At 42.4% G+C, this 25,886-nt stretch overlaps 1 protein-coding gene across 2 annotated transcripts in view; it reads left to right on the top strand.

Annotated features, from left to right (window-relative positions):
* The window catches only part of PRICKLE4 (prickle planar cell polarity protein 4), a 107,901-nt gene extending 83,570 nt beyond the window's left edge, over positions 1 to 24,331 (top strand). For both annotated transcript variants that reach the window (XM_073666748.1, XM_073666747.1), the window contains exons 5-7: positions 14,062 to 14,268; positions 22,663 to 22,849; positions 23,628 to 24,331. In XM_073666748.1, the coding sequence (XP_073522849.1) occupies positions 14,062 to 14,268; positions 22,663 to 22,849; positions 23,628 to 24,193 (960 nt within the window). In that variant the 3' untranslated portion in view covers positions 24,194 to 24,331. The remainder of the gene's footprint in view (positions 1 to 14,061; positions 14,269 to 22,662; positions 22,850 to 23,627) is intronic.
* The last annotated feature ends 1,555 nt before the right edge of the window (positions 24,332 to 25,886 follow it).

Raw genomic sequence — 25,886 nt, 5'->3', positions numbered from 1 at the left:
GGCGCTTTTTACAGAGCCAATGAACATGCAGGGATTGCCAGTCACTGTAATGCCGCAGCCATGTTGGTTGTGGGCATTACAGTGATTGGCTGGCCGCACAGCGTCACCTCGAGTATTTAAAACCGGGCGCCGCCATCTTGGACACAGTCGCTCCGGATCAGACAGTGTAGGGAGAGTGCTGCTGAGCTAGGGAGAGATTTATACTGCGAAATAGGTAGTGTAGGGTATCTAAAACCTGCAGAATCAAACAAACCTTCCTTCTGAGAACTAATATCCATCCCAGATAGACAAGGACTTGCACCGGGATAGTTGCAAGTCTGCATCTTCTGATGCGGTAAGGATCACTTCTGATGGGCACACTTTTAGGCAGTGACCTGGGTGTCAGATGCTTCCAGGGGTCTTCCCCATGCTGTTCCCATGTCTTTTTTAGCACTGTATGCATGTGTCACACAGCACATGGCCAGATAAGGTTGTAAAATGTTAAAATGACATTTCCCGGTGAATGCATTTGTCACGGTTGAAAGCAATACAAAAGTGCAAAAACGCATAAAAAATGCTACTTGTGAACATAGACCAAGGCGTGGAGGAGTATTTTTGTTTTTGGTTATTTATGCTATGTGCCCACGATGCAGAAATGATCCGGATTTTTCCTGAGCATTTCTGCATCTCCCCTGGCAGAAAAAACGCATGCGGATTGTACATGTGTTTTTCCTGCCAGGGACATGCGGATGTGAAGCTTTCTTCACATGCATTTCCGCATGCGGGTTGACAAGCGCTTTCCAAGCGATTTTAGCATCACTTGGAAAGTGCTTGTCAACTTGGTCACACTATATAAATCCATGCAAACCTAAAGAATGGTTAAAAATAAAAAAAATAAATCTATACTTACCTTCCGATGGCCGCCGCAGTCTTGCTTCACTGCGTCCTTGCTGCTGGCAGATCGCGGTACACTGAAGGACCTACCAACGTCAGCATCGCGTGACCCGTCACATGACTATGACGTCAGCGCAGGTCCTTCAGTCCATCGCTAGCTGCCGGCATGGAAGGACGAGCACAACGGGGGCCATCAGAAGGTAAGTATAACATTTATTTTTTATTTTATTCTTTTTTTCACAGGTTCTATGGTACCTGGGTCCGGAAGAGAGTCTCCTGTCCTCCACACCCGGGTACCATCCGCACATTGGAATGCATGGAATGCGCATCTACATATACAGTGATGCGGAATCCATGCGTTCCAATGCAAGTCAATGGCGGCGAAAACGTAGCGCTTCCGCAAAATAATTGGTAGTGCTGCATTTTTTTCCGCAATGATAATCTGCAGCGGAAATTTCTGCAGCATGTGCACAGCACATGCGGATTTTCATGGGGGAACATGGCAGGCCTTCTACCATGCTTTTTTTTAAGTGTTTCTGAAGCGTTTTTGCCGCTGCGGAAACGCTTAAAAAACGCATTGTGGGCACACAGCCTTATTTTACCTTATACACAAGTCTTTACCCTGGAAAGGATGTTCCTCGGTAACACAGTGAGCTCGGCCCGAGCTTCGAGCACCCGAGCATTTTAGTGCTCGCTCAACACTAGTCGCCATCCATCTCAAATATGTCCCAGTTACACCAGGCATTCAATATCTTTGTCTTTGTGTTGAGTAGCAATCCCATGTACGTGTTTTCAGTCTTGACACTCCATAATAAGTCCTTGATTACATCTATGCTTGTTGCTATCAATGTTGTATCGTCTGCGTATTTAAGATAGTTGATGATTCGTCCAGCCATTTGGATTCCTTTTTTTTTCCCGGCATGTTCAGCCTTCCTGAAAATGGCTTCTGCATATAAATTTAAGAGAAATGTTGACAGGATGCAGCCTTGTGTGACACCTTGCTCTACTTTGAACCATGCCGTGTTCTGTTAAGACTTTCTTCTGATGTAAAGGTTCCTAATGAGGCTGATCAAATGGTTAGGCACACCCATATCCTTTATGGTATTCCAAAGTTTCTGATGATCAACAGAGTTGAAGGCTTTGCTGTAGTCTATTAAGCAAAATGTGATTTCGTTGTATGCTTTGGCCTTTTCCATTATCCTTCTAATGTTAGCAATCACATCTCTTGTTCTTCTGCCTTTTTTGAATCCAGCTTCTTGTACCAGTTCTCCATATCTGTTGATGCAGGCATGTGATGACATCCACGGCTGCTTCAGAAGACTTTATTAACGCTATTGGAATATTGTCACATCCAGGTACTTTGTTGTGTGACAGAAACTTTCACAGCAACGACTTTGTCTTTCAGGATATTCGGCTCTTTATCATTTCCAGTCTGTTTCTTCCCTGTATCACTGAGATGTTCTTGTAGAGGTCCTCCATGTACTCTTTCCATTTTTCCTTGATCTGTTCTGTTTCAGTTAGTTTGTTACTGTTTGCGTCTTTCAACGTACCCACTCGTGGTTGACACTTTCGTTGTGTGTCTTTGATCTTTAAGTATGCCTTTCTGGTCTTGTTCGTGAGATGTTCACTTTCTATCTCTATACATATCTTTTGGTAATAAAGTTCTTTGTCTGCTCGAATGGCTCTTTAGTCTTTAACTGATGTCTGCGTCCTGTTTGTTACTTTTTGCTTTTGCCATTTGTCTTTCTTTGATCTTTAGGGTCTCTTCTATGAACCATGGTTCTTCTGCCTCTTGTATATGATCTTACTCTCTTCTTCAGAAATAATAGTCCTTATATGTGGCCATAATTCTTCAGGCTTTCTTTTATCCGTGTCCAGTGATGTAAATCGGTTGTGTAGACCATTCCAAAAAACTTTAGGTATTTTGGTCAATTTAAAGTTAAAAACAGCCTACAGCAAATTGTCTAGTCCTTTTGCGCAGCTTGACTCTAATTTTTGCTGTCAAAAGTTCATAATCAGTGCCATAGTCAGCTGTTGGCCTTATTTTCACGGTAATGATTGACTACCTCCATCTTTGGTGAACACATACGTAGTCAATCTAATTCTTATAGGCCCCATTCAGTGATGTCCATGTGTAGGGTCTCCTTTTGTGATTTTGGAAGGTGTTCATAATGAACAGATCATTTGTCGTATAAAAGTCAATGAATCTTCCTCCAGCCTCGTTTCGTTCACGATGTCCAAAGTTTGCAATGATGGTTCCATGTTTTCCATGGCCCACTTTGCCATTTAAGTCTCCCATGATAATGCGTAAGTCTTGTTTTGGCGACTTGTCGATTTCCTATTGAACTTGATCATAGAATAGTTGAATATCCTCCTCCTCTGCATCTGTTGTTGGGGAAGACGACTTGTATAACTGTGACATGGATTGACGCTCCTTGTAGTCGTATCAAGATAACTCTATCACTGACTGCATTGTACTTCAGGACTGTGCTGGCCAATCTTTGGTTGAGAATAAAAGCGATACCGTTTCATCTTCAGTTATCGTTGTCAGAATAGTAGACCCAATGTTCATTTGACTGGAACTGTCTAGATTGAGACTATATAAATTCGCTAATTTGGAGTACGTCGAGTCCTGTTCTGTACATTTCGGCTTTGACTATGTTGAGTTTGCTTTGGTTTATGGCTCGTACATTCCAAGTTGCGAACTTTATGATATCTCTGTAGCTTTTGATCTTTCCTATTGACCAAGCAATATCGGCACCAAGACGACCTTGCGACTTTGGTTCTGGCGCATTATGAGCATTGATCTTACTCAGGTCGACCATCGGATGTTCCCCAGGAGCTTGTTGCCTACCTTCCAAACCTAGGCGCATCTTCCTGCACTGTATCGAATTCCTTTAGCAGCACTGTTCATCAAGTTTTCTTGGCATAATGTAATGTGGAAGTAGATTGCCAGGCCTTTCTTCCATGCAGTAATGTGGCACCCGTAAACGAGCCACACTGAATCAGCGTTGTGTTGCCAATACAAACTGACTCATCATGCAACGTCCTGCTGCCGATGCTGGCACTGGGCAGTATGCTTAGTCTGGTACCTCCGTTAAAACCTGTTTGCCTCTGGTGTCCCTGATGGCAAAATACACTGCCGACGGCATAGCTTTTAACATTACTGATGCGTCCAAATACATTATGCACACAATACAGACATCAAATGCAGAAAACAAATACACAATACAGACAAATACACAATAACCCATGAGATATACACAATACAGACAGAAAATATACACAATATAGGCATCAAATACATAATACACACATCAACACAAAGCGTGCAACAAATACACAATAACACATCAAATACAGACAAAACATTATACAGTGCTAAAACAATACCAGTAAACAGAGCTCAAATATATACCAAAAAATCCCAACCAAATAATGCCAAAATACAGTGCTCAAATAATGCAAAACGAATGCCAATAGACAGTGAAACAATTACCAACATACAGTTCCCAAATATGTACCAAAAAATCCCATCCAATTAATACCAATATACAGTGCTCAAAAGATAACTATATATACAGAGCCCAAATACTTAACAAAACAACTATACAAGGCTAATAGGCTAATATATCAAAATAGAGAGGACAAATAATAGCAACATGTAGTGCTCAAAAATCCCAGTCAACTAATGCCAACATACAGTGCAAAAATAATGAGTATTTGGTGTCCAAATATTACCAATATACAGTGGCCAAATGCCAACATACAGAGCCTAAATAATACCAATTAACAATATGTAGTACCCTAATAATGGCAACAAAACGAAACTGAGTGTCCATATAATACAAACCAAATACTGATATACAGTGCCCAAATGATTCCAAAATATACCAATATACAGTACCTAAATAATACCAACCAAATTCCAATGTACAGTACTCAAATATTACAACTGCAGTGAATGGATAATGGAGATAACTTGCTGAGAGCTGGGATTAAGCGCTGTCCCAGCTCCAGACATCCTTACATAAAGGGGTTTTACCATTAACAAAGTATATTTTAATTAATAGATCTTGGAATAATAATCATGTGCTGAGATAATGTTATAAATGTGCCCCTGCTGTGTACTGTGTAATGGCTGTGTCTGACCGTACAGTAACATGGTCTGATGACACTACATCTCCTGGGCAGGGGAGAAGGCAAAAGAGCGTTTACAGAGATTAGACATTGCAGCATGGGATCACAACTGATTTCTTTTTGTGAGACAAAACATTTCCCTGCCAGTTTTTAAGCTGTTTTACCTCAAAGAAAGAATAATTTGATCTTGTGCTGTAATATCTGTATACTCTTTTGCTTCCTCCCCTGCCCAGGTGATGTGGTATGATCAGACCATGTTCCTGTATGGTCAGACACAGCCATTACACAGTACATAGAAGGGGCACATTTATAAGATTATCTCAGCAAAGAAACATTTTTTTAAACGCGTCTAGTTGTAGAACTTATTATTCAGAGATCTATTGATTAAAATGTTGATTAAAATTAACTTTGTGGAAAAACCTATTTAACTACTCGTACTAAAAAACGCCCACACAAGCTGTGTAATTGACAGTTCCTGGTGCTATTGGAGCAGTATGTACTGTACTAAGTGTGCAGACCTGTGTTAACTGATCACTGAACATTCAGATATTAGACTGTGTAGAATCTCAATGTACAGATAACAGACTTGGATATCCATCACAGAAATCATAGCAGGTACTGAGCTACCAGGAACTTCAAACCATGTCCCTCTCTTAGGATATTATTGAATTGTTTCTGCTCTGTTCATGTCTGGGTTTCCACACCTCTGCTGTCTGGAGAACTACTGTTTGTAGTTCTTGAAAAAATGAAGCTAGAATATCTCATCAAATGCATGTGTAATAGAAAAATAGTTCTACCATACTTTTTGGACTACAGGATTACTCATTTCCAATGAGTAATATTCAGGATGACATGGTACAGATTCAGTACCACTTTGCACCACACAAGGCTAGTCAATGCCCCACCATTCCACAAGAGACAGAACTTTCTAGAATTAAACCCTTTGCCCCTGGGCGATTTTTCTGTTTTTGTTCTTTCGTTTTTTGCTCCACTTTTTCCCAGAGCCATAACTTTTTATTTTTTGGTCAATATGGCCATGTGATGGTTTATTTTTTGATGGACAAATTATACTTTAGAACGACACCATTGTTTTTACCATATCGTGTACTGGAAAATGGGGAAAAAAATTTAAAGTGCGGTGAAATTCCAAAAAAAAGTGCAATTCCACAGTTGTTTGTTTTTTTACCACGTTCACTATATGGTAAAACTGACCTGCCATTATCATTCTCCAGGTCATTACAAGTTCGTAGATACCAAACATGTATAGGTTCTTTTTTATTTAAGTGGTGAAAAAAAAATCCAAAGTTTGTTTAAAAAAAAAGTCGCCATTTTCCAAGACCCATAGCGTCTCCATTTTTCGCGATCTGGGGCTCATTTTTTGCGTGCCGCGCTGATGTTTTTATTTTTACCATTTTAGGGTACATATGATGTTTTGATCGCCCATTATTGCATTTTATTGCCATTTTGCGGCTACCAAAAAAATGTAATTCTGGCCTTTTGATCTCTTTTCTCGTTACACCATTTACCGATTGTATTAATTATTTTGATATATTGATCGGATGATTCTGAATGCGGCGATACCAAATATGTGTATATTTGATTTTTTTATTGTTTTATTTTGAATGGGGTGATTTAAACTTTTTTTTATATATTTTTTAAAATATTTTTAAAATCCTTTTTTTTACTTTTCACCTGCTTCAATAGTCTACATGGGAGACTAGAAGTTGTGGTTATCTCATCGCCTGTGCTACACACAGGCGATCATCAGATCGCCCGTGTGTAGCGGAAATGCTCACTTGCTATGAGCGCTGACTACTGGGCTACGCTCATAGCATCCCTGAAATGACTACCGCAGGGGTCTCCTGCAGACCCCAGGTTGCCATGCCCACCCATTCGCGACCCGCAGTCATGTGACACGGCCGTTGATGGGCAGGACTTGTGATGTCCTTCCGCCGCTGCCATGATAAATGCCGCTGTCAGAGATTGACAGCGGCATTTAGCATGTTTACAACCGAGGGTGGATTGCGATTCTACCCGCGGCCGTTAGGGGCACATGACAGCTGTACAGATCACCTGTCATGTCCCTGGAAAAGTGCCGGAGCCCGCGCCAAAGGGAGAGACAGGACATGTGCCATACATGTACGGCATATGTCGGAAAGGGGTTAAGTAAATACTAACACTTCCACTAAAAATAAAAATACTGGGTATGAATGTATGATGGGAATCCACGCTCTCTGCAGGTGGCATCGGGCCATATGTGTGTTTCTGCTTACTCAAAGTAATATCAATATATAAAAGTTTACACTGACTCAGTGTGTGCCCCACGCTGTACATAATGTATCAGGTAATCCAGCACTCTATATCACTGCTCCATTGATATCCCAAGAAAACATATATGGGTATAAGTTAATATTGCTTTGTGATATACTCCTAGACTGACCTGTACACCTGCGCACAGTCCGCAAAAGAGGCGAATGTAAGATCCGTCAGTCGTGGTGAAAGAATCCGGAGGTGGTAGAGGATGGACATGTGGTCAAACACAGTTATGAGATCCAGCATTTAAGAGTGTTATGATCTGCTACAAGAACTAAGGATAGATAGGAAAACTGTCCCTACAATAGGACTAAGCTGATTCCCTACGATGCAGCGGGCAACCTGTTCCTTGTGAACAGACCCGCCTTCGTCCTCAGCTAGTCTGAACGCAGACCTATAGATATAAGGGAGGGGTCCCTAAAAGTACTAAAGACTGGGACAAAATTGGACACCACCTAGCAGAAGTTGTAGCAGAGCAAAAAGATAAACAGACAAAAATACTTAGAGGTCCAAGGACCAAGCAAACTATAGAGATAGGTACAAAGCACCTGGCTAGATTAAGAGTCAAAGTAACACTGAAGTCCAGCAAAGCCAGAAGGGCGGAGCTGGAATAAATAGGCAGCAGGTCACGTGACCACAAAATAGAAAAAAACTAACAGGAGGGTTCTAACAGTACAACCTCTTCTATGAGGATCCTCCAGGCCCAGGCCTAGCAGGAAACCTCCGGTGAAACGCTCTGATAAGTCTAGGAGCAGAGACATCATCTGCCCTTACCCAGGAGTTATCCTCAGGACCGAAACCTTTCCAAGCGACGAGATACTGCAATCTCCCTCTATGCCTTCTGGAATTCAGGATACGAGAAATTTCATATTCACCGTCTTCCACCACCGGAGGAACTGTGACAGTGGCATCCCTATCCGATACATCAGCTTTTTTCAACAAGGAAACATGAAACACCGGATTAATCTTCCAGGAGGAGGGAACCTCAAACCTAACAGCAGACTGGTTAACCACCTGAAGCACCTTAAATGGTCCCACAAACTTCGGACCCAATTTCTTAGAAGGAATCCTCAACCGCAGATTCTTTGAGGACAACCAAACCATGTCACCAACAGAAAACAAAACCTCTTGACGTTTCCTGTTAAAATACTTCTTAGACTTTTTGTTATCCTCTTGAAGGTTACAACGTACATCAGTCCAAACTCTCTCCAAATCACCGGAAAAATTCTCCTCCTCCGGCACAGCCGACACCAATTTGGAGAACGAACCAAACGACGGATGTCTCCCAGTACAACAAAAAAACGGAGAACACCCAGCAGAAGAGGATGTATGGTTGTTAAGAGCAAATTCAGCAAGTGGCAGAAACTCAGACCACCCCTCTTGATTGTCTGCCACAAAACAACGCAAAAACTGCTCAACATCCTGGTTCTTTCTTTCTGTCTGTCCATTAGACTCAGGATGATACCCAGATGAAAATGACAAATGAACTCCCAACCTGTCACAAAAGGCACGCCAAAAACGAGCCACAAACTGAGGTCCCCTATCAGAAACAATGTCGGTGGGAACGCCATGGAGTCTGACAATTTCCTTGACAAAAGCCTTAGCGAGTGTCTTAGCGCAGGGTAGTTTAATGAAAGGAACCAAGTGACACATCTTGCTAAAACGGTCCACGACTACCCAGATGACAGTGAAACCCTCGGACCCAGGAAGGTCAGTAATAAAATCCATTGCAAGATGCGTCCATGGTGCACTAGGAACCTCCAGAGGGCAAAGCAACCCCGCAGCAGGGGCATGTGAAGCCTTTGATCTAGCACACACCGTACATTGACGCACCCATTTAATGATTTCCTTCTGCCACCCAGGCCACCAAAAACTGCGACCTACCAGTCTCTTAGTCTCAAATTCCTGGATGACCTGCCAACCGAGACTCATGATACTCCACAAACAACTCTCTCCTAAAGGTTCTAGGTACAAACAACCTCCCATGGGGAGTGTTAGATGGGGCATCCTCCTGGGCTTTCAGAATCCCATCTTCCAAAACGGAGTCCAATGCTGCTATCACAACTCCTTCCTGTAAAATGCTCTCCTCCTCTTCGGTACCAACCATGGGAGAAAAACTGCTAGATAAAGCATCAGCTTTAACATTCTTAGTACCCGGGATGTAAGTAACAGAAAAATTAAACCGCGAAAAAAACAGTGCCCACCTAGCCTGACGGGCATTCAAGTGCTTGGCGGCATCTAGATAGATCAAATTCTTATGATCAGTGAAAACCTGAATGGGAAATTTAGCATCTTCCAAGAAATGACGCGAATGTTCAAACGCGAGTTTAATAGCCAGCAATTCCCGATTACCAACATCGTAATTAAGTTCGGTTTCAGAAAATTTTTTCGAAAAAAAAGCACAGGGATGAACCCCATCCTTGTTCTCCTGAGACAAAACCGCACCGACCCCCACCGAAGAAGCATCAACCTCGACCAAAAAAGGCTTGGTCTCATCAGGCTGCATAAGGATGGGGGCAGAACTGAACCTCTCCTTGAGATACACAAAAGCTTCAATGGCCTCAGTAGTCCACTGGACCGTATTAGCACCTTTCCTGGTGAGATCGGTCAGCGGCTTAACAATTATAGAAAAATTCTTAATGAATTTCCTGTAATAATTGGCGAAACCCAAAAATCTCTGTATCAATTTTAAACCAATAGGCCTAGACCATTGCTGCACAGCCTGAACCTTCACAGGGTCCATCTCAAAGCCCTCGCTGGAGATAATGTAGCCCAAAAAACTAATTCTCTGCACAGCGAACTCGCATTTCTCCAGCTTAGCAAAAAGTGAATTGTCACTTAATAACTGCAATACCTCACGTACGCTCTGCCAATGAGACTCCAGATCTGGCGAATAAATCAAAATGTCATCCAAATACACCACCACATTCTTACCAATCAAAGGTCTCAGGACGTCATTAATAAGGTTCTGAAAAAACGCTGGTGCATTGGTAAGACCAAAAGGCATAACAAGATTCTCAAAATGACCCACCGGAGTGTTAAAAGCAGTCTTCCATTCATCACCCTCCTTCATTCGCAACAAATTGTATGCTCCCCGGAGATCTATTTTAGAGAACCACTTGGCCCCCACTAACTGGTTAAACAAGTCAGGAATTAACGGCAGTGGGTAGGAATTGCGTACGGTAATTTTATTAATTTCGCGAAAGTCCAGACAAGGACGTAAACCGCCGTCTTTTTTTTTTTTTTTTACAAAAAAAAATCCAACAGCCACAGGTGACTTAGAAGGTCTAATGTGACCAGCAGCCAAGCTCGTCTGTATATATTCCTCCAAGGCTTTTCTTTCAGGGATAGTAAGATTAAATAAGCGACTCTTGGGAAGAGTAGCTCCAGGAACAAACACAATGGTGCAATCATAGTCCCTATGAGGAGGTAGAATTTGCGACTCCTCCTCTGAAAAAACCTTCCAAAAATCCTGAATATGTATAGGTAATTCCCCTCTTTCCACAGCAGCAATGCGACTGTTACAACATTTATCATAACACTTAGGACTCCAAGATTTAATCTCATTAGTAGACCAGTCCAGTAAAGGATTGTGCAGTTTTAACCAAGGCAAACCTAACACTACTGGAGAAGGTAAATTATTTAATACCACTAAATCCAAATTCTCTTGGTGAATACCATTAATAGTGAGGGGAAATTCAAAGACCTTGTGAGTAACACATTTCAAAGGAGTGTTATCAACAGCAACCACAGAAATAGGAGATGACAAAGGTTTAGGTTCCAATTTAAGTTTTTCCAAAAATCCCTTATCAATCACATTCAGTGTAGAACCACAATCCACAAATACCTGAAATTCAATCAACTCCTTCTGCAATGAGGTACTCCCTGAAAGAAATACTCCCTTAGAGTTTAAACAAGCAATACGGGCGTAACTGACCTTTTTTTTTTTTTTCTTTGTTTAACAGAAGCTCACAGTTCTTAACAAAATGGTCAGATTTACCACAGTAAAAACACAATCCCTTGGAAAACCTGCGGTCTTTTTCCTGAGAGCGGAGTGACATCGCCCCAATCTCCATCGGTTCTCCGTCGTCCGAGCAGACCCTCTGATGACTAGGAGCTGCCATAGCAGGAGTTTTCTCCTCATTAACCCTGGCACGCAGTCTCCTGTCCACCCTTATAGCTAATTGCATGGCTTCTTGCAAGTTTCCAGGTGCACGGAAAGCAATCAGCAGATCCTTAACCCTTTCACTTAGACCAGCAAGAAACAAACATTTTAAAGCCGAATCATTCCATCTCACTTCAGAAGACCACCTTCTGAAGTGTGTACAATAATTTTCAACATTACCTGACCCCTGCTTTAAACGTCTCAGTTGTGTCTCAGCAGAAGAGACTCGATCAGGATCGTCATACAACAACCCCATAGCAGAAAAAAAATCTTCCACTGATCTAAACCACGGATCATTAGGTTGGAGAGAAAAGGCCCATCCCTGTGGTTCCTTGCGCAAAAGTGACATGATAAACCCAATGCGATGTGATTCATTCCCAGAGGACCTGGGTCTCAAACGAAAATATAATAAACAAGCATTTTTAAAGGAAAAAAAATCTTGTTTACCATAAAAAAAATCAGGCAGTCCTACCTTCGGTTCAACAAAATGCGCTCCAGGACAGCTATTCACGTGTTGCTGGAGCTCGGCCACCTCCTGAGACAATCCCTGTAGGCGTTGAACCAATTCCTGAACAGACACCATGCTGATCTCCGGATCTCGTTCCTTAGGATATTTTTTTGATTTTGGGCTGGACTTACTGTTATGATCTGCTACAAGAACTAAGGAAAGATAGGAAAACTGTCCCTACAATAGGACTAAGCTGATTCCCTACGATGCAGCGGGCAACATGTTCCTTGTGAACAGACCCGCCTTCGTCCTCAGCTAGTCTGAACGCAGACCTATAGATATAAGGGAGGGGTCCCTAAAAGTACTAAGGACTGGGACAAAATTGGACACCACCTAGCAGAAGTTGTAGCAGAGCAAAAAGATAAACAGACAAAAATACTTAGAGGTCCAAGGACCAAGCAAACTATAGAGATAGGTACAAAGCACCTGGCTAGATTAAGAGTCAAAGTAACACTGAAGTCCAGCAAAGCCAGAAGGGCGGAGCTGGAATAAATAGGCAGCAGGTCACGTGACCACAAAATAGAAAAAAACTAACAGGAGGGTTCTAACAAAGAGCGCCCCAGCTGGTGGCATCTCTCAAAAACAAATGTTCGTACTGCTGCCCTCAGTGACGTCACTGCAAAACTATGGAGGGGTGTGACGATACCGCCTATAATAATAAGCCAGACATTTAGATTTGTTAATCCAAGAGAAATACACTATTGTGTTTCTGTTGACTTGTGAATGTATGTGTATTTATGTGCCTTGTCAATAACAACAGACCAGTATTTGTATAACGCTGATTGTTGTCTCCTCTTTGATTCTGGAACATTGAATGTTTGCTAATTATGTTGATTAACCTTTGTGGACCATGTGGCTTATTGACTCACAAGACAGGACAAACTAAGCAAATTCATTAAATGGTCAAACAATGAGACCTGAGTGAGCCCTGCACCTTTACCTCTAACCCCAACTTGTGACTGATGACCTTTATATGTAAATAGAAAAAAGGGTTTTTCTATCCTGCTGAAGTGAGACTTAAAAACAGAGAATCAAAGAGCATCAGAAAGACTTTACAAGGAGAATGAGAGACATCTTTCAGAACAGTAGATTGATTGCATGGCGGCTCCATCTAAAGAGACACAGATTTGGATTCTACATGATTCTAGTCTAAGGGTATATAGGCCGGACTGGAAAGATACGGATCTGCTCCATTGACCATCAGAGAGACCATGGATACATTTGGGGAGACAAGGTAGGGACGATGAAGTCACCTGGCTCCATGGATATGTTGTTTGGGGTTGCCAGGAGGGACCGTCCGGTTGCCTGGAACCCATGGGGACATTCGGAGAAGCCAGATTGGGACCAGCCGTCCATCTGACCCCATGGAAACTCTCGGAGAGGCCAGGGTGGGACCCTCGGGTCTCCTGGCCTTCTACCTTGATGGACTGCTAGCTTCCTAAGCTTGCCTCTACCTTCTCTCTGTGGGGGCCCACCAGAAGTGGGGGGGCCACTGGTTGAGGTAGTTGGCCCTAGAAGACCCAAAGTCGCAGCTGTTCTATCCCAGGCTGGCGGAGCGGAAGGTTGAGGACTGTGTAATATAGTACCATCTTGGGTACTTGTTGGGACTGTTTTGTGTGTCTATTGTCCGTTTGGTGGTTCAGTAAAGTATTGCCACGCTGTTTTACCCTCACCCTGTGTTGTCTGAGTAGTATTACGCCCACGGAAGACCCTGGGTCTTCATTAGGAAAAAAAAAGTCCTACGTGTTTTGGAAACAAATGTTTTCCTTCATCAAGGGCTATCGCAGTTTTCCAGAATTTCTCCTTTTGAAGTAGTATGAAGCAACGGGTTCCACTTGTGAGTATGACATGGTAGTATGAGAATAAATCTATATTTTCGCATGATTTTAGTTATTTTCAGGACAGGTATAAGATGTATAAAATGTGCATTCATATTACGGAAATATTTTTGCCTAAACATTTATCGTATTAAAATTTTGACACCAATTATACATGAAGACATTTATTTTTGATCGTTACTTTGAATTAACTTTTTTTTTTTTTGCTTATGATTTCTCTTTAGTGTGGTGGCAAGATTCTGGTGGGAGACACGGCAGTGTGCACAGAAGGGTTTCAAGATGAGAATCTTCGCTGGCATCTTAAGTGTTTTGTTTGTGAGACATGCCACCTTCCCTTGTCACAGTTCATATACTTTATGCAGGACAGCAGAATATACTGTGGTCGTCACCATGCAGAACTTACTAAAGCGCGTTGTGCAGCCTGTGACCAGGTAATAGAGAAACTGACAAAATGGTGAAATTAATGCTAACCGTTAATTCTTATTTTCTTGTTTTAATTGATTTATTGTTATGACAAATTTTGTTTAAATGTATTTGATAGTACTTTATTCTCCTTTCAGAACTATTGTATAATACTAAAGTCAGATACTCCTAAAAGCATAATGAGGAAAATGTTTTAACCACTTTGCGATTTCCCGTTTTTTGCGCTTTTGTTTTTTTGCTCCCCTTCTTCCCAGAGCCATAACTTTTTTTTATTTTTCTGTCAATATAGCCGCATGAGGGCTTTTCTTTTTATGAGTTGTACTTTTGATTGACACCATTGATTTTACCATATATAAAAGCTGAATTCTGGCATATTATTTATATATACACTCGTGGCCAAAAGTATTGGCACCCCTGCAATTCTGTCAGATAATACTCAGTTTCTTCCTGAAAATGATTGCAATCACAAATTCTTTGGTATTATTATCTTCATTTAATTTGTCTTCAATGAAAAAACACAAAAAGAATTGTCTTAAAGCCAAATTGGATATAATTACACACCAAACCTAAAAAAGGGGGTGGACAAAAGTATTGGCACTGTTTGAAAAATCATGTGATGCTTCTCTAATTCGTGTAATAACAGCACCTGTAACTTACCTGTGGCACCTAACAGGTGTTGGCAATAACTAAATCACACTTGCAGCCAGTTAACATGGATTAAAGTTGACTCAAACTCTGTCCTGTGTCCTTGTGTGTACCACATTGAGCTAGGAGAAAAGAAAGAAGACCAAAGAACTGTCTGAGGACTTGAGAAACCAAATTGTGAGGAAGCATGAGCAATCTCAAGGCTACAAGTCCATCTCCAAAGACCTGAATGTTCCTGTGTCTTCCGTGCGCAGTGTCATCAAGAAGTTTAAAGCCCATGGCACTGTGGCTAACCTCCCTAGATGTGGACGGAAAATAAAAATTGACGAGAGATTTCAACGCAAGATTGTGCGGATGGTGGATAAAGAACCTCGACTAACATCCAAACAAGTTCAAGCTGCCCTGCAGTCCGAGGGTACAACAGTGTCAACCCGTACTATCCGTCGGCATCTGAATGAAAAGGGACTCTATGGTAGGATACCCAGGAAGACCCCACTTCTTACCCCGAGACATAAAAAAGCCAGGCAGGAGTTTGCCAAAACTTACCTGAGAAAGCCTAAAATGTTTTGGAAGAATGTTCTCTGGTCAGATGAGACAAAAGTAGAGCTTTTTGGCAAAAAGCATCAACATAGAGTGTACAGGAAAAAAAAAGAGGCATTCAAAGAAAAGAACACGGTCCCTACAGTCAAACATGACGGAGGTTCCCTGATGTTTTGGGGTTGCTTTGCTGCCTCTGGCACTGGACTGCTTGACCGTGTGCATGGCATTATAAAGTCTGAAAACTACCAACAAATTTTGCAGCATAATGTAGGGCCCAGTGTGAGAAAGCTGGGTCTCCCTCAGAGGTCATGGGTCTTCCAGCAGGACAATGACCCAAAACACACTTCCAAAAGCACTATAAAATGGTTTGAGAGAAAGCACTGGAGACTTCTAAGGTGGCCAGCAATGAGTCCAGACCTGAATCCCATAGAACACCTGTGGAGAGATCTCAAAATGGCAGTTTGGAGAAGGCACCCTTCAAATATCAGGGACCTGGAGCAGTTTGCCAAAGAAGAATGGTCTATAATTCCAGCAGAGCATTGTAAGAAACTCATTGATGGTTACCGGAAGCGGTTCGCAGTTATTTTGGCTAAAGGTTGTGCAACCAAGTATTAGGTTGAGGGTGCCAATACTTTTGTCTGGCCCATTTTTGGAGTTTTGTGTGAAATGATCAATGATTTGATTTTTGCTTCATTCTCTTTTGTGTTTTTTCTTTGCAAGGAAATTAAATGAAGATAATAAGACCAAAGTATTTGTGATTGCAATCATTTTCAGGAAGAAACTGAGTATTATCTGACAGAATTGCAGGGGTGCCAATACTTTTGGCCACCACTGTGTATATATACTGCTCAAAAAAATAAAGGGAACACTCAAATAGCACATCCTAGATCTGAATGAAATATAGTCATTTAATACTTTGTTCTGTACAAAGTTGAATCTGCTGACAACAAAATCACACAAAAATCATAAATGGAAATCAAATATATGAACCAATGGAGGCCTGGATTTGGAGTCACCCCCAAAATTAAAGTGGAAAAACACACGACAGGCTGATCCAACTTTGATGTAATGTCCTTAAAACAAGTCAAAATGAGGCTCAGTATTGTCTGTGGCCTCCACGTGCCTGTATGACCTCCCTATAACGACTGGGCATGCTCCTGATGAGGTTGCGGATGGTCTCCTGTGGGATCTCCTCCCAGACCTGGATAAAGCATCCGCCAACTCCTGGACAGTCTGTGGTGCAACGTGACGTTGGTGGATGGAGCGAGACATGATGTCCCAGATGTGCTCAATTGGATTCAGGTCTGGGGAACGGGCGGGCCAGTCCATAGCCTCAATGCCTTCATCTTCCTGGAACTGCTGACACACTCCAGCCACATGAGGTCTGGCATTGTCCTGCATTAGGAGGAACCCAGGGCCAACCGCACCAGCATATGGTCTCACAAGGGGTCTGAGGATCTCATCTTGGTACCTAATGGCAGTCAGGCTACCAATGGCGAGCACATGGAGGGCTGTGCGGCCCTCCAAAGAAATGCCACCCCACACCATTACTGACCCACTGCCAAACCGGTCATGCTAAAGGATGTTGCAGGCAGCAGATCGCTCTCCACGGCGTCTCCAGACTCTGTCACGTCTTTCACATGTTCTCAGTGTGAAACTGCTTTCATCTGTGAAGAGCACAGGGCGCCAGTGCGACTTTGCCAATTCTGGTGTTCTGTGGCAAATGCAAAGCATCCTGCACTGTGTTGGGCTGTGAGTACAACCCCCATCTGTGGACGTCGGGCCCTCATACCATCCTCATGGAGTCGGTTTCTAACCGCTTGTGCAGACACATGCACATTTTTCGCCTGCTGGAGGTCATTTTGCAGGGCTCTGGCAGTGCTCCTCCTGTTCCTCCTTGCACAAAGGCGGAGCTAGCGCTCCTGGTGCTGGGTTGTTGCCCTCTTACGGCCCCCTCCACATCTCCTGGTGTACTGGCCTGTCTCCTGGTAGCGCCTCCAGCCTTTGGACAATACGCAGACAGACACAGCAAACCTTCTTGCCACAGCTCTCATTGATGTGCCATCCTGGATGAGCTGCACTACCTGAGCAACTTCTGTGGGTTGTAGAGTCTGTCTCATGCTACCATGAGTGTGAAAGCACAACCAACATTCAAAAGTGAGCAAAACATCAGCCAGAAAGCATTGGTACTGAAATGTGGTCTGTGGTCCCCTCCTGCTGAACCACTCCTTTATTGAGTGTGTCTTGATACTTGCCAATAATTTCCATCTATTGTCTATTCCATTTGCACAGCAGCATGTGAAATTGATTGTCAATCAGTGTTGCTTCCTAAGTGGACAGTTTGATTTACTTGGAGTTATATTCTGTTATTTAAGTGTTCCCTTTATTTTTTTGAGCAGTGTGTGTGTGTGTGTGTGTGTGTGTGTGTGTGTGTGTGTGTGTGTGTGTGTGTGTGTGTGTGTGTGTGTGTGAGTGAGACATGTGGCAGCTCTATCACTACTGTGGATGTGGTGTGGAGTGATCAGTGCTGCTTTCCACAGATAAGGGCACAGGATCACTGCTGGCAGATCACTAACAGTCAGTGAGTGTGTAGTGGGTGGGCAGAGGGCAGTGCTGTAGACGAAGGCTGTGCTATCTCTGGCTCTGAAGTTAAAAAAAAGCCCCGGGGGCGTGTCCTAGCAGCCATGTAAGGAGGACGTGTGTAGCAGATCTCCCGCTAAACATCCTGCTAATACCCTGTCATCAGCCCAGCAAACGTGGTTCCCTTGCAAACGCAGACCTGGAACAGAAGGAGCTAATTCCAGTGCAAATCGGTGGAGAGGATGACGCGCAGAAAAGCGCAGGAAGAGAGACCTGGAGAACGCAGCTTCCAAGATGGTGTCGGCACGCAGCAGCCCTGACAGAGTGGTGAGAGCGCAACAGTGAGGCTGGGGAGATTCGCCACGCTGGCAGTCGATGTACCCGCTCGAGATGCACAGATGACGTTGCCTCAGGAGCGAGAGATTCTATTCTGATGTGAAGGAGGAGGGAGTGGTGGAGACACAGCGGGAGACAGCTTTGCCATCCCTGCGGCGCCAGGTGAGAGATGGGGAGGCCAGTTCTGAGAAGGAACACACATCCTCAGACAGGATCATGGCGGGAGAGGAAAACAGAGAGCCCTCTCTTAGGGAAATCTACACAGCCATACATGGCTGCAGCTCTATAGACTGCCTCAGAGTACAAGTTGGGGAGATTAATGCTGACCTTATCCAGTATTCAAAATATTAATATGCTCCTCAACAAGGTGGATGATCTTGAAATACGTCAAGGCGATATCTGCGCATTGTGGGGGTGCCAGAAAGGGTGGAGGGCCAAGACCCCGTCATTTATTTTGAATCCTGGCTTCTGTACATGTTTGGTAGGGAGGCAGTGTCTCCCTTCTTTGCCATAGAGCGTGCGCACAGAGTCCCTGCACTTCCAGGTCCACCAGGTGCACCACTTCGTCCTATCATAATGAAACTCCTTCATTTTCGGGACAGAGACATGATTTTACGCAAATCAAGAGATCATAAAGCTCTGACCCTCAATGGAGCCACTGTGTCTATATATCCTGACTTCTCAGCAGAGGTCCAAAGGAGGAGAGCTCAATTCATAGACATAAAAAAGAGACTGCATGCAATACAAATTCCCTACTCCGTGTTATACTACTCCATGGTATCCAGCAAGCCTCAGAGTGGTGATAGAGGGGAAAGTTCAATTGTTTGATAATCCTAAAGAGGCGCTGGTCTGGTTGGACTCTAATGAGCGGTCAATGAGAACTGAAAGTGGAGGAAGAGGAGTCTCCTGAAGAAAGACACTGCCTATATATCCATACCCAAGTTAAACTACTTTTCTCCCCTGGGAGAGATTATCCTTTTTCTTAATCAGTTGCATAATATTTAATGCTGCAGCTAGTTCTGAACTGGGCTGATAAAGTAATCCCTTACTTAGGAAGGGAGTTAAGCAATTCGGGTTGATCTTTACTGTTTGGTCTATATATTTGTGTGGGAGGAGGGGAAGATGGAAAATGGAACTGGTTCTATTTTCCATTGGTAGGCAAATTAATAGTTCCAACTTTCACTGGATGAAAGGGTTAAGTTTAATTTGTTATTGGACTGTTTTAGTTATGGTTATTGAAAAGGGTTTATGCACCAGGAAAATCACAAGGGTTCCAAATGTTCTTAGTAAAAGTTTAATATCTGGAAACACACACCAGGAGGAGTCAGGGGATATTCTGATCAATATTACCATACATTGAGAATGGCGAATGTACTTAATATTGTTGCCTGGAATGTGAGGGGATTAGGTGATGCGGTGAAAAGGAGGGCAGTATTTGATTGGATGCGTCAATACCAACCAAACATAATTTGTATATCAAACACACATGACGAATGATAGACTACACCTAATGAGGAGGGCATGGAGTGGGTGGTGCTTTTATACAGTCTACTCTTCACATGCCGGTGGGGTAAGTGTTTTAATACATAGGAATATACCATTTACAGAACTGGCAACAAAAATGGACCCAAACGGAAGATATTTATGTATTGCCTGCTAGATTCATAATATTAAATTGATCATAGCAGCTATATACATACCATCTCCGTACTCCTCGAAAGTTTTGAAATTAATCCTTTCTTTTACTGAAAAGTTCCTGAATTATCCTGTTTTAGTGGTGGGAGATTTTGATGCGTACCCACACCCACAAACATCACTCGGGCAACATACCTCTGAATAGCAGACCAACTGCATTGCACTATTTATTGAAAGAAACGGGAATGATTGATCTATGGCGCTCGTGCCACCCATAAGGCAGTTTTCATGTTATTCAACCTCTTATCAGTCATTATCTCGCATAGATTTGGCTGTTGGGAATGAAGCTGTCTTGAGACATGTCAGGGCAGTAGAATTTCTAATAGAAAAAGATAATGAAGGCTGCACTCACCGTTCTTTATATATTGGATTAAGTCAGACCACATCTGGACCTGCAGAAGCGCTATTCACAGTGCGAAATGGCTGTCGTCCATCTCTTCTTCCCACACTCCCTGCTATCCACTGACTTTTAATCCAGTATATGAAATAAAGGATGATTGATTGTAAAGAACGGTGAGTGAAGCCTTCATTATCTTTTCCTGTTTGATACAAAACACTTTTTTAGGCTGGCACCTATATGTTCTTAATTCTCGGTCTGTGTGCCCTCTATATCAGGTGGGGTCTATAAATTGCCTAAGCAGGTGGTGCAGACATTCTGTTTTTGCTTTGCAGTAGAATTTCTGCCTAGAAGCCTGTCAGACCATGCCCCATTGATGATAAAGCTACGGATGGGGATGGGTGTCCAGGTGAGGAGACCTGTCTGTCGTTTACACCCATACTGGATGCATATTATAGAAGGCTCAGTGTCGGACAAAATTCTGGAGTTTTTTCGGATTAATGAGGGTTCAGCAGAGGATAATACGGTTTGGGACACAATGAAAGCTTATGCAAGGGGAATATATATAAGAAAAATTAGTGAACTTCAAACCAAAACTATAGAAAAATCCCAGAAACTACCACAGGAGGTTATGGTAAAGGAGGCGGCATATATAGAAAGTTGGTCAGATATTAACAAAACACAATGGGAAATGGCTAAAAAAAAATATGAAAGATCATTTATTAAATGTATCCTCACAGAAAGTATGTTCACTAAACAAAAATACTTCATTGAGGGTGAAAGTGCGGGTCACTTGCTGTCATTAATAGCTAAAGCATAGGAGGGGACTACATACATAATGAAACTTGTCCTGGGTGATGGGAAGACACATACTGAGTCTTCAGAAATCCTATAATTTCTAGGACAATACTTTAAAGATGTATACACCACTAGATTGGTTGTACTGGAGGTGGACGTTGTAACATACTTGGAGGGGGTAAAGCTCCCTAGTCTCTCAGAAGAGGTTAGAAATTTCTTGGATCAACCTTTATCAGTGGAGGAGTTAGATGAGGCAGTGGGTACACTTCAGAACGAAAAAGCTCCAGGTTCTGACAGCCTCCCCGGTGAATTTTTCAAAGAATATAGAGAGATTCTACTTCCTAGACTACTAGTATTGGAGGGAGCTGCAGTGATAGGGAGACTACCTGCCTCAATGAGTGAAACAATTGTAGTTCTGTTACTAAAGCCAGATAAGAATTCTGAATGCCCAGACACTTTTATAGACCGATCTTTGCTGCCGGTTAATGTCAAAATATTTGCTAAGATTCTTGCCAATAGACTTAATAAAGTCATTACTGCACTGATGCATGAAGATCAAACAGGATTCATGCCGAATAGGTCTACCGCTATTAATATTAGACGCGTATACCTTGGCATGCAGCTGTGTAGCATAGAGACTGGGAATAGAGCAATTATATCCTTGACGCCGCAAAGGCATTTGACAGTGAGTTGAACTACTTGTGGAAAGTGGGGAAAAAATGGGGTTTGGCTAAAACTTTATTGATTGAATTAAACTATTTTATATAGGTCACCATCTGCGAGACTGAGAATTAATGGACTTCTGTCAGCCCCAATTGCATTGGGTACAGGCACACGACAGGAATGCCCACTATCTCCCCTATTATTCGCTTTAGTGATAGAGCCATTAGCGTGTAGACTGAGATATGGGGAACTTTTTTGGATTTAGATGTAATGATATAGAGGAGAAAGTAAGCCTATATGCAAATGACATGTTGTTATACGTGGCAAATTTGGAGACATCATTAGAAATAATCATGACGAAAATAAAACATTTTTACTACTGCCTTCTGTATACTTTCTGCTTTCTCCCCTGGCCAGGAGCTGTGGTATGCACTGAACATGAACTGGAGCAGCTCTGAATAGCAATTAAGACACATTTATAAGATTATCTCAGCACAGGAATTTTTTTTTAACACATCCAATTTTGGAAATTATTATTATTTCAAGATCTGTCAATTAAAATGTACTTTGTTCGTGGGGCAACCCCTTTAAGACAAAATTCACTATGGAACAAAACACTTACGTGCCCTTTCGCTTTCTCAGATGTTTTTTAAAAATGCTTCCTTGTCCTTTCCTGCAAGACAGCCTGCAACTGTCTTCTCTGCAAGCTTTATTGTGCTGAACACTTTCCTTCTATAACTGAGTGTTGTGTTTTTGTTTTGTTTTTTAAATGAATGTTGGAATTGCTGGATTTTTTTTCCTGTTTTAGCTGATTATGTCAGAGAGATGTACTATAGCTGAAGGACTGTGCTGGCATGTGGAACACTTCTGTTGCTGGGAATGCGACAAGGTGTTGGGTGGAAGTCGATATATTATGAAATGTGGAAGACCTTTCTGCAGTAGCTGTTTCCAGCGACTTCATGCTGAAAGTTGCAAGGCCTGTGGTGAGCCTGTTGGTAAGTCTTCATGCCAATAAACATGGTTTCATTACATATATGGTAACTAATGTTGCTATTGGGTGTTTTTTTTGTAAGTGTAATATATTAGTAAATCCTGTTGCCATTTAAGGTGGACACATATGTCCAGGGGTATAATTTAATAATTTATTCTCATTTACTAGCCCCTTTATTACTCATTTCGCAGCCCCTTTGAGGGTGTTGGTCCACCAGGGCACTATAATCCATTTTTATCGTGAAGTATGTCTTTAGTGAGATTTGTGTCTATTATTTCACAATTACTTCATGTATGCTTTCCTTATCATTAAAGGGAACCTGTCACTAGAAATAACTCTATTAACCAGCAGATATGTGGTTAATCTGCAGGTTAATAGCGTTATTTCTAGTGACCGGTTCCCTTTAATGATAAGGAAAGCATACATGAAGTTAATATGCTGCCCAGCGCCTGCACTTAGCCGAATGTAGTGGGGAGAAAATTAACTTTATTCTCCCTGCCAGCATTCAGTTTCAGTCATGGAGGCCGGGGTGCCGTGGCTTCAGTCACCGCTCTGAGTCTAGAGAGCGGTGGTTGTAATTGCGCCCCCTGCCCTGACTGACAGCCAGCCGCAATGCAAAGCCAGTGTCAGTCAGGGCAACATATTAACTCTGTTAACTTGCATATTAACTGCATATCTGCAGGTTAATAGCGCTATTTCTGGTGACAGGTTACCTTTAAACTGTATAAGGCTGACAAACAGAAGTAGATACTATGTGTATTCAATAATATTATCTTTTCCAGATCCTGATGGAGAACTTGTGACATTAAAAGGGCAGTACTGGCATACAATACCCTCTTGTTTTTGCTGCTCCAGTTGCAGGACACCTCTCCACAGGTCAGAATCAGTGATTCATGATGACCATCTTTATTGCTCCATCCACTGCTTGTCATCTGGTCCTACAATGCACTTTCCTTCCAAACATAGTAATGTGATAAGAGCTTCAGATGCAGATTTCAGCTCTCAGATACATTGCACTACCTGGAAAACAAAGACCGGATCAAACGACAAGCAAATAAAACCCTGCCTCCGAAAAACGTGTTCTGCCACAACATGTCAAGAACTGCTCCCAAGACTATTTATAGGTACAGAAAGAGAGACATATAAATCCTGGTTGCCAGAATATAGCCAGGCTGTGGAAGGTGAGGATGAAACTTCATGTTCATCATCGGACTCTGAGCCAGAAGGATTTTTCCTGGGCAGGCCTATTCCCAATTACTCACTCAGTGGTGGAAAAAATTCACAGGCCCATGGAAAGAGTACTTCCATAAAAAGACATGACAGTCGAAAGAGCTGCAAGGTGTCCTAATATCCTCATCTGTTAGATTTCACATGTTGTATTTAAAGACATTATCTATTTTGCAGCTGTAAGCAATTACTTGATTTGTATGATTGAAAAGCAACAGAATGTATCATAATTATACCCACATTAAATTGTTTGCACGCACAGGTGTTATCTATTTAATGGTGTAGTTGCATTAGAAGAAAGTCTTAATATTTTTTCATTACTTACATTTTATTACATGCACATACCCGCAGTCACTATAGCTTTGTACCCCAATGCAAACAATTAGACTCCATAATATCGATTCACATAAAACAGATCATTCTTTGTGGTGGTCCAATACCTAAAATTCAGCAAAGCATTTGACAAAGTATCTCAAACCATCCTTATTGAAAAAATGACCAACTATGGAATGGACAAGGCAACTGTTGGGTGGATTCATAACTGGCTTACTGATCGGACCCGAAGAGTGGTCATAAATGGTTGCACATCCAGTTGGAAGAATGTCTCAAGTGGGGTACCACAAGGCTTTGTCATGGGCCCTGTGTTGTTCAACATCTTTATCAATGATTTAGATGAAGGAATTGAGGGTAAACTGATTAAATTTGCTGATGACTCAAAACTAGGAGGGATAGCTAACACTAGAGAAGAGAGAGAGAGGATTAAAAGAGATCTAAACAAACTGGAACTAGGGGCAGCAACTAACAGAATGGTTTTTAACAAGGAGAAATGCAAAGTCCTACATCTGGACAAGAAAAAAAGCATATACTGAATGGGAGAAATAGGGCTCGAATACTGTGCCCAGTCTTGGGCACCACATCTTATAAAAGGCATGAAGAAACTGAAGCAAGTTCAGAGAAGAGCGACTAGAATGGTGTCCGGTCTGCAAACAATGTTCTATGAGGAACGGTTAGAGGATTTGGGAATGTTTACCTTGCAAAAGAGAAGACTGAGAGGAGACTTAAAGGGGTTTTCCTACAAATAAAAGTTCATTATAAAAATTGTCTGTGTCTGACCGTGTATGGAACATACCACAGCTCCTGGGAAGGGGGGAAGCAAAAGACAATACAGACATTATAGCAGGGGATCACAGAGGATTCATTTTGTGAGGTAAAATATATTTTACTTCACAAAATGAATCCTCAGCGATCCCCTGCTGTATTGTCTTTTGCGTCCTCCCCTGCCCAGGAGCTGTGGTATGTTCCGCACACTGTCCGACACAAACAATTTTTAAAATGAAGTTTTGTTTGTGGGAAAACCCCTTTAATAGCGGTCTACAAATATCTCAACGGCTGTCACACTGTAGAGGGATCAGCTTTAGGAAGGTTTCCACGTCCATATATTTCCGGTACGGAAAAAAACTGTACCGGAGATATCCGTGTCCCTTGTGTGTCACACATGTGGCAACTGTACCGCATCAGGATCACACGGACAGGCGCCTGGGAATCAACGCTACAGTTAGCGCTGTTCCCAAGCGCCGAGTGCTGAACACTGCCCTCATCATGGTTCCCTGCAGCATGGCAGCACCAGCAGGGACAATGGTGAGGGTAGTAGTAGTCTGCTCCCTGTGTAAAAATAAGAATAAAATAATAAAATCCATATGCTCACCTGTCTGGAGATGTCCCCAGCTATAATCTGACCGCTGATGCCGGGGAGAATGAGCCGCTCCAGCGAGCGGCCCCAGTGCTGAGCTCAAGAGTGGTGTCCTGTCACTCAC

Source organism: Phyllobates terribilis, unplaced genomic scaffold, assembly GCF_046119375.1.
Source record: "Phyllobates terribilis strain yellow unplaced genomic scaffold, ASM4611937v1 Scaffold_2__4_contigs__length_985480577, whole genome shotgun sequence".
In the NCBI taxonomy this organism is placed as follows: Eukaryota; Metazoa; Chordata; class Amphibia; order Anura; family Dendrobatidae; genus Phyllobates; species Phyllobates terribilis.
Note: the sequence above shows the minus strand (reverse complement) of the source record. Positions and strands in the feature narration are given on the sequence as shown.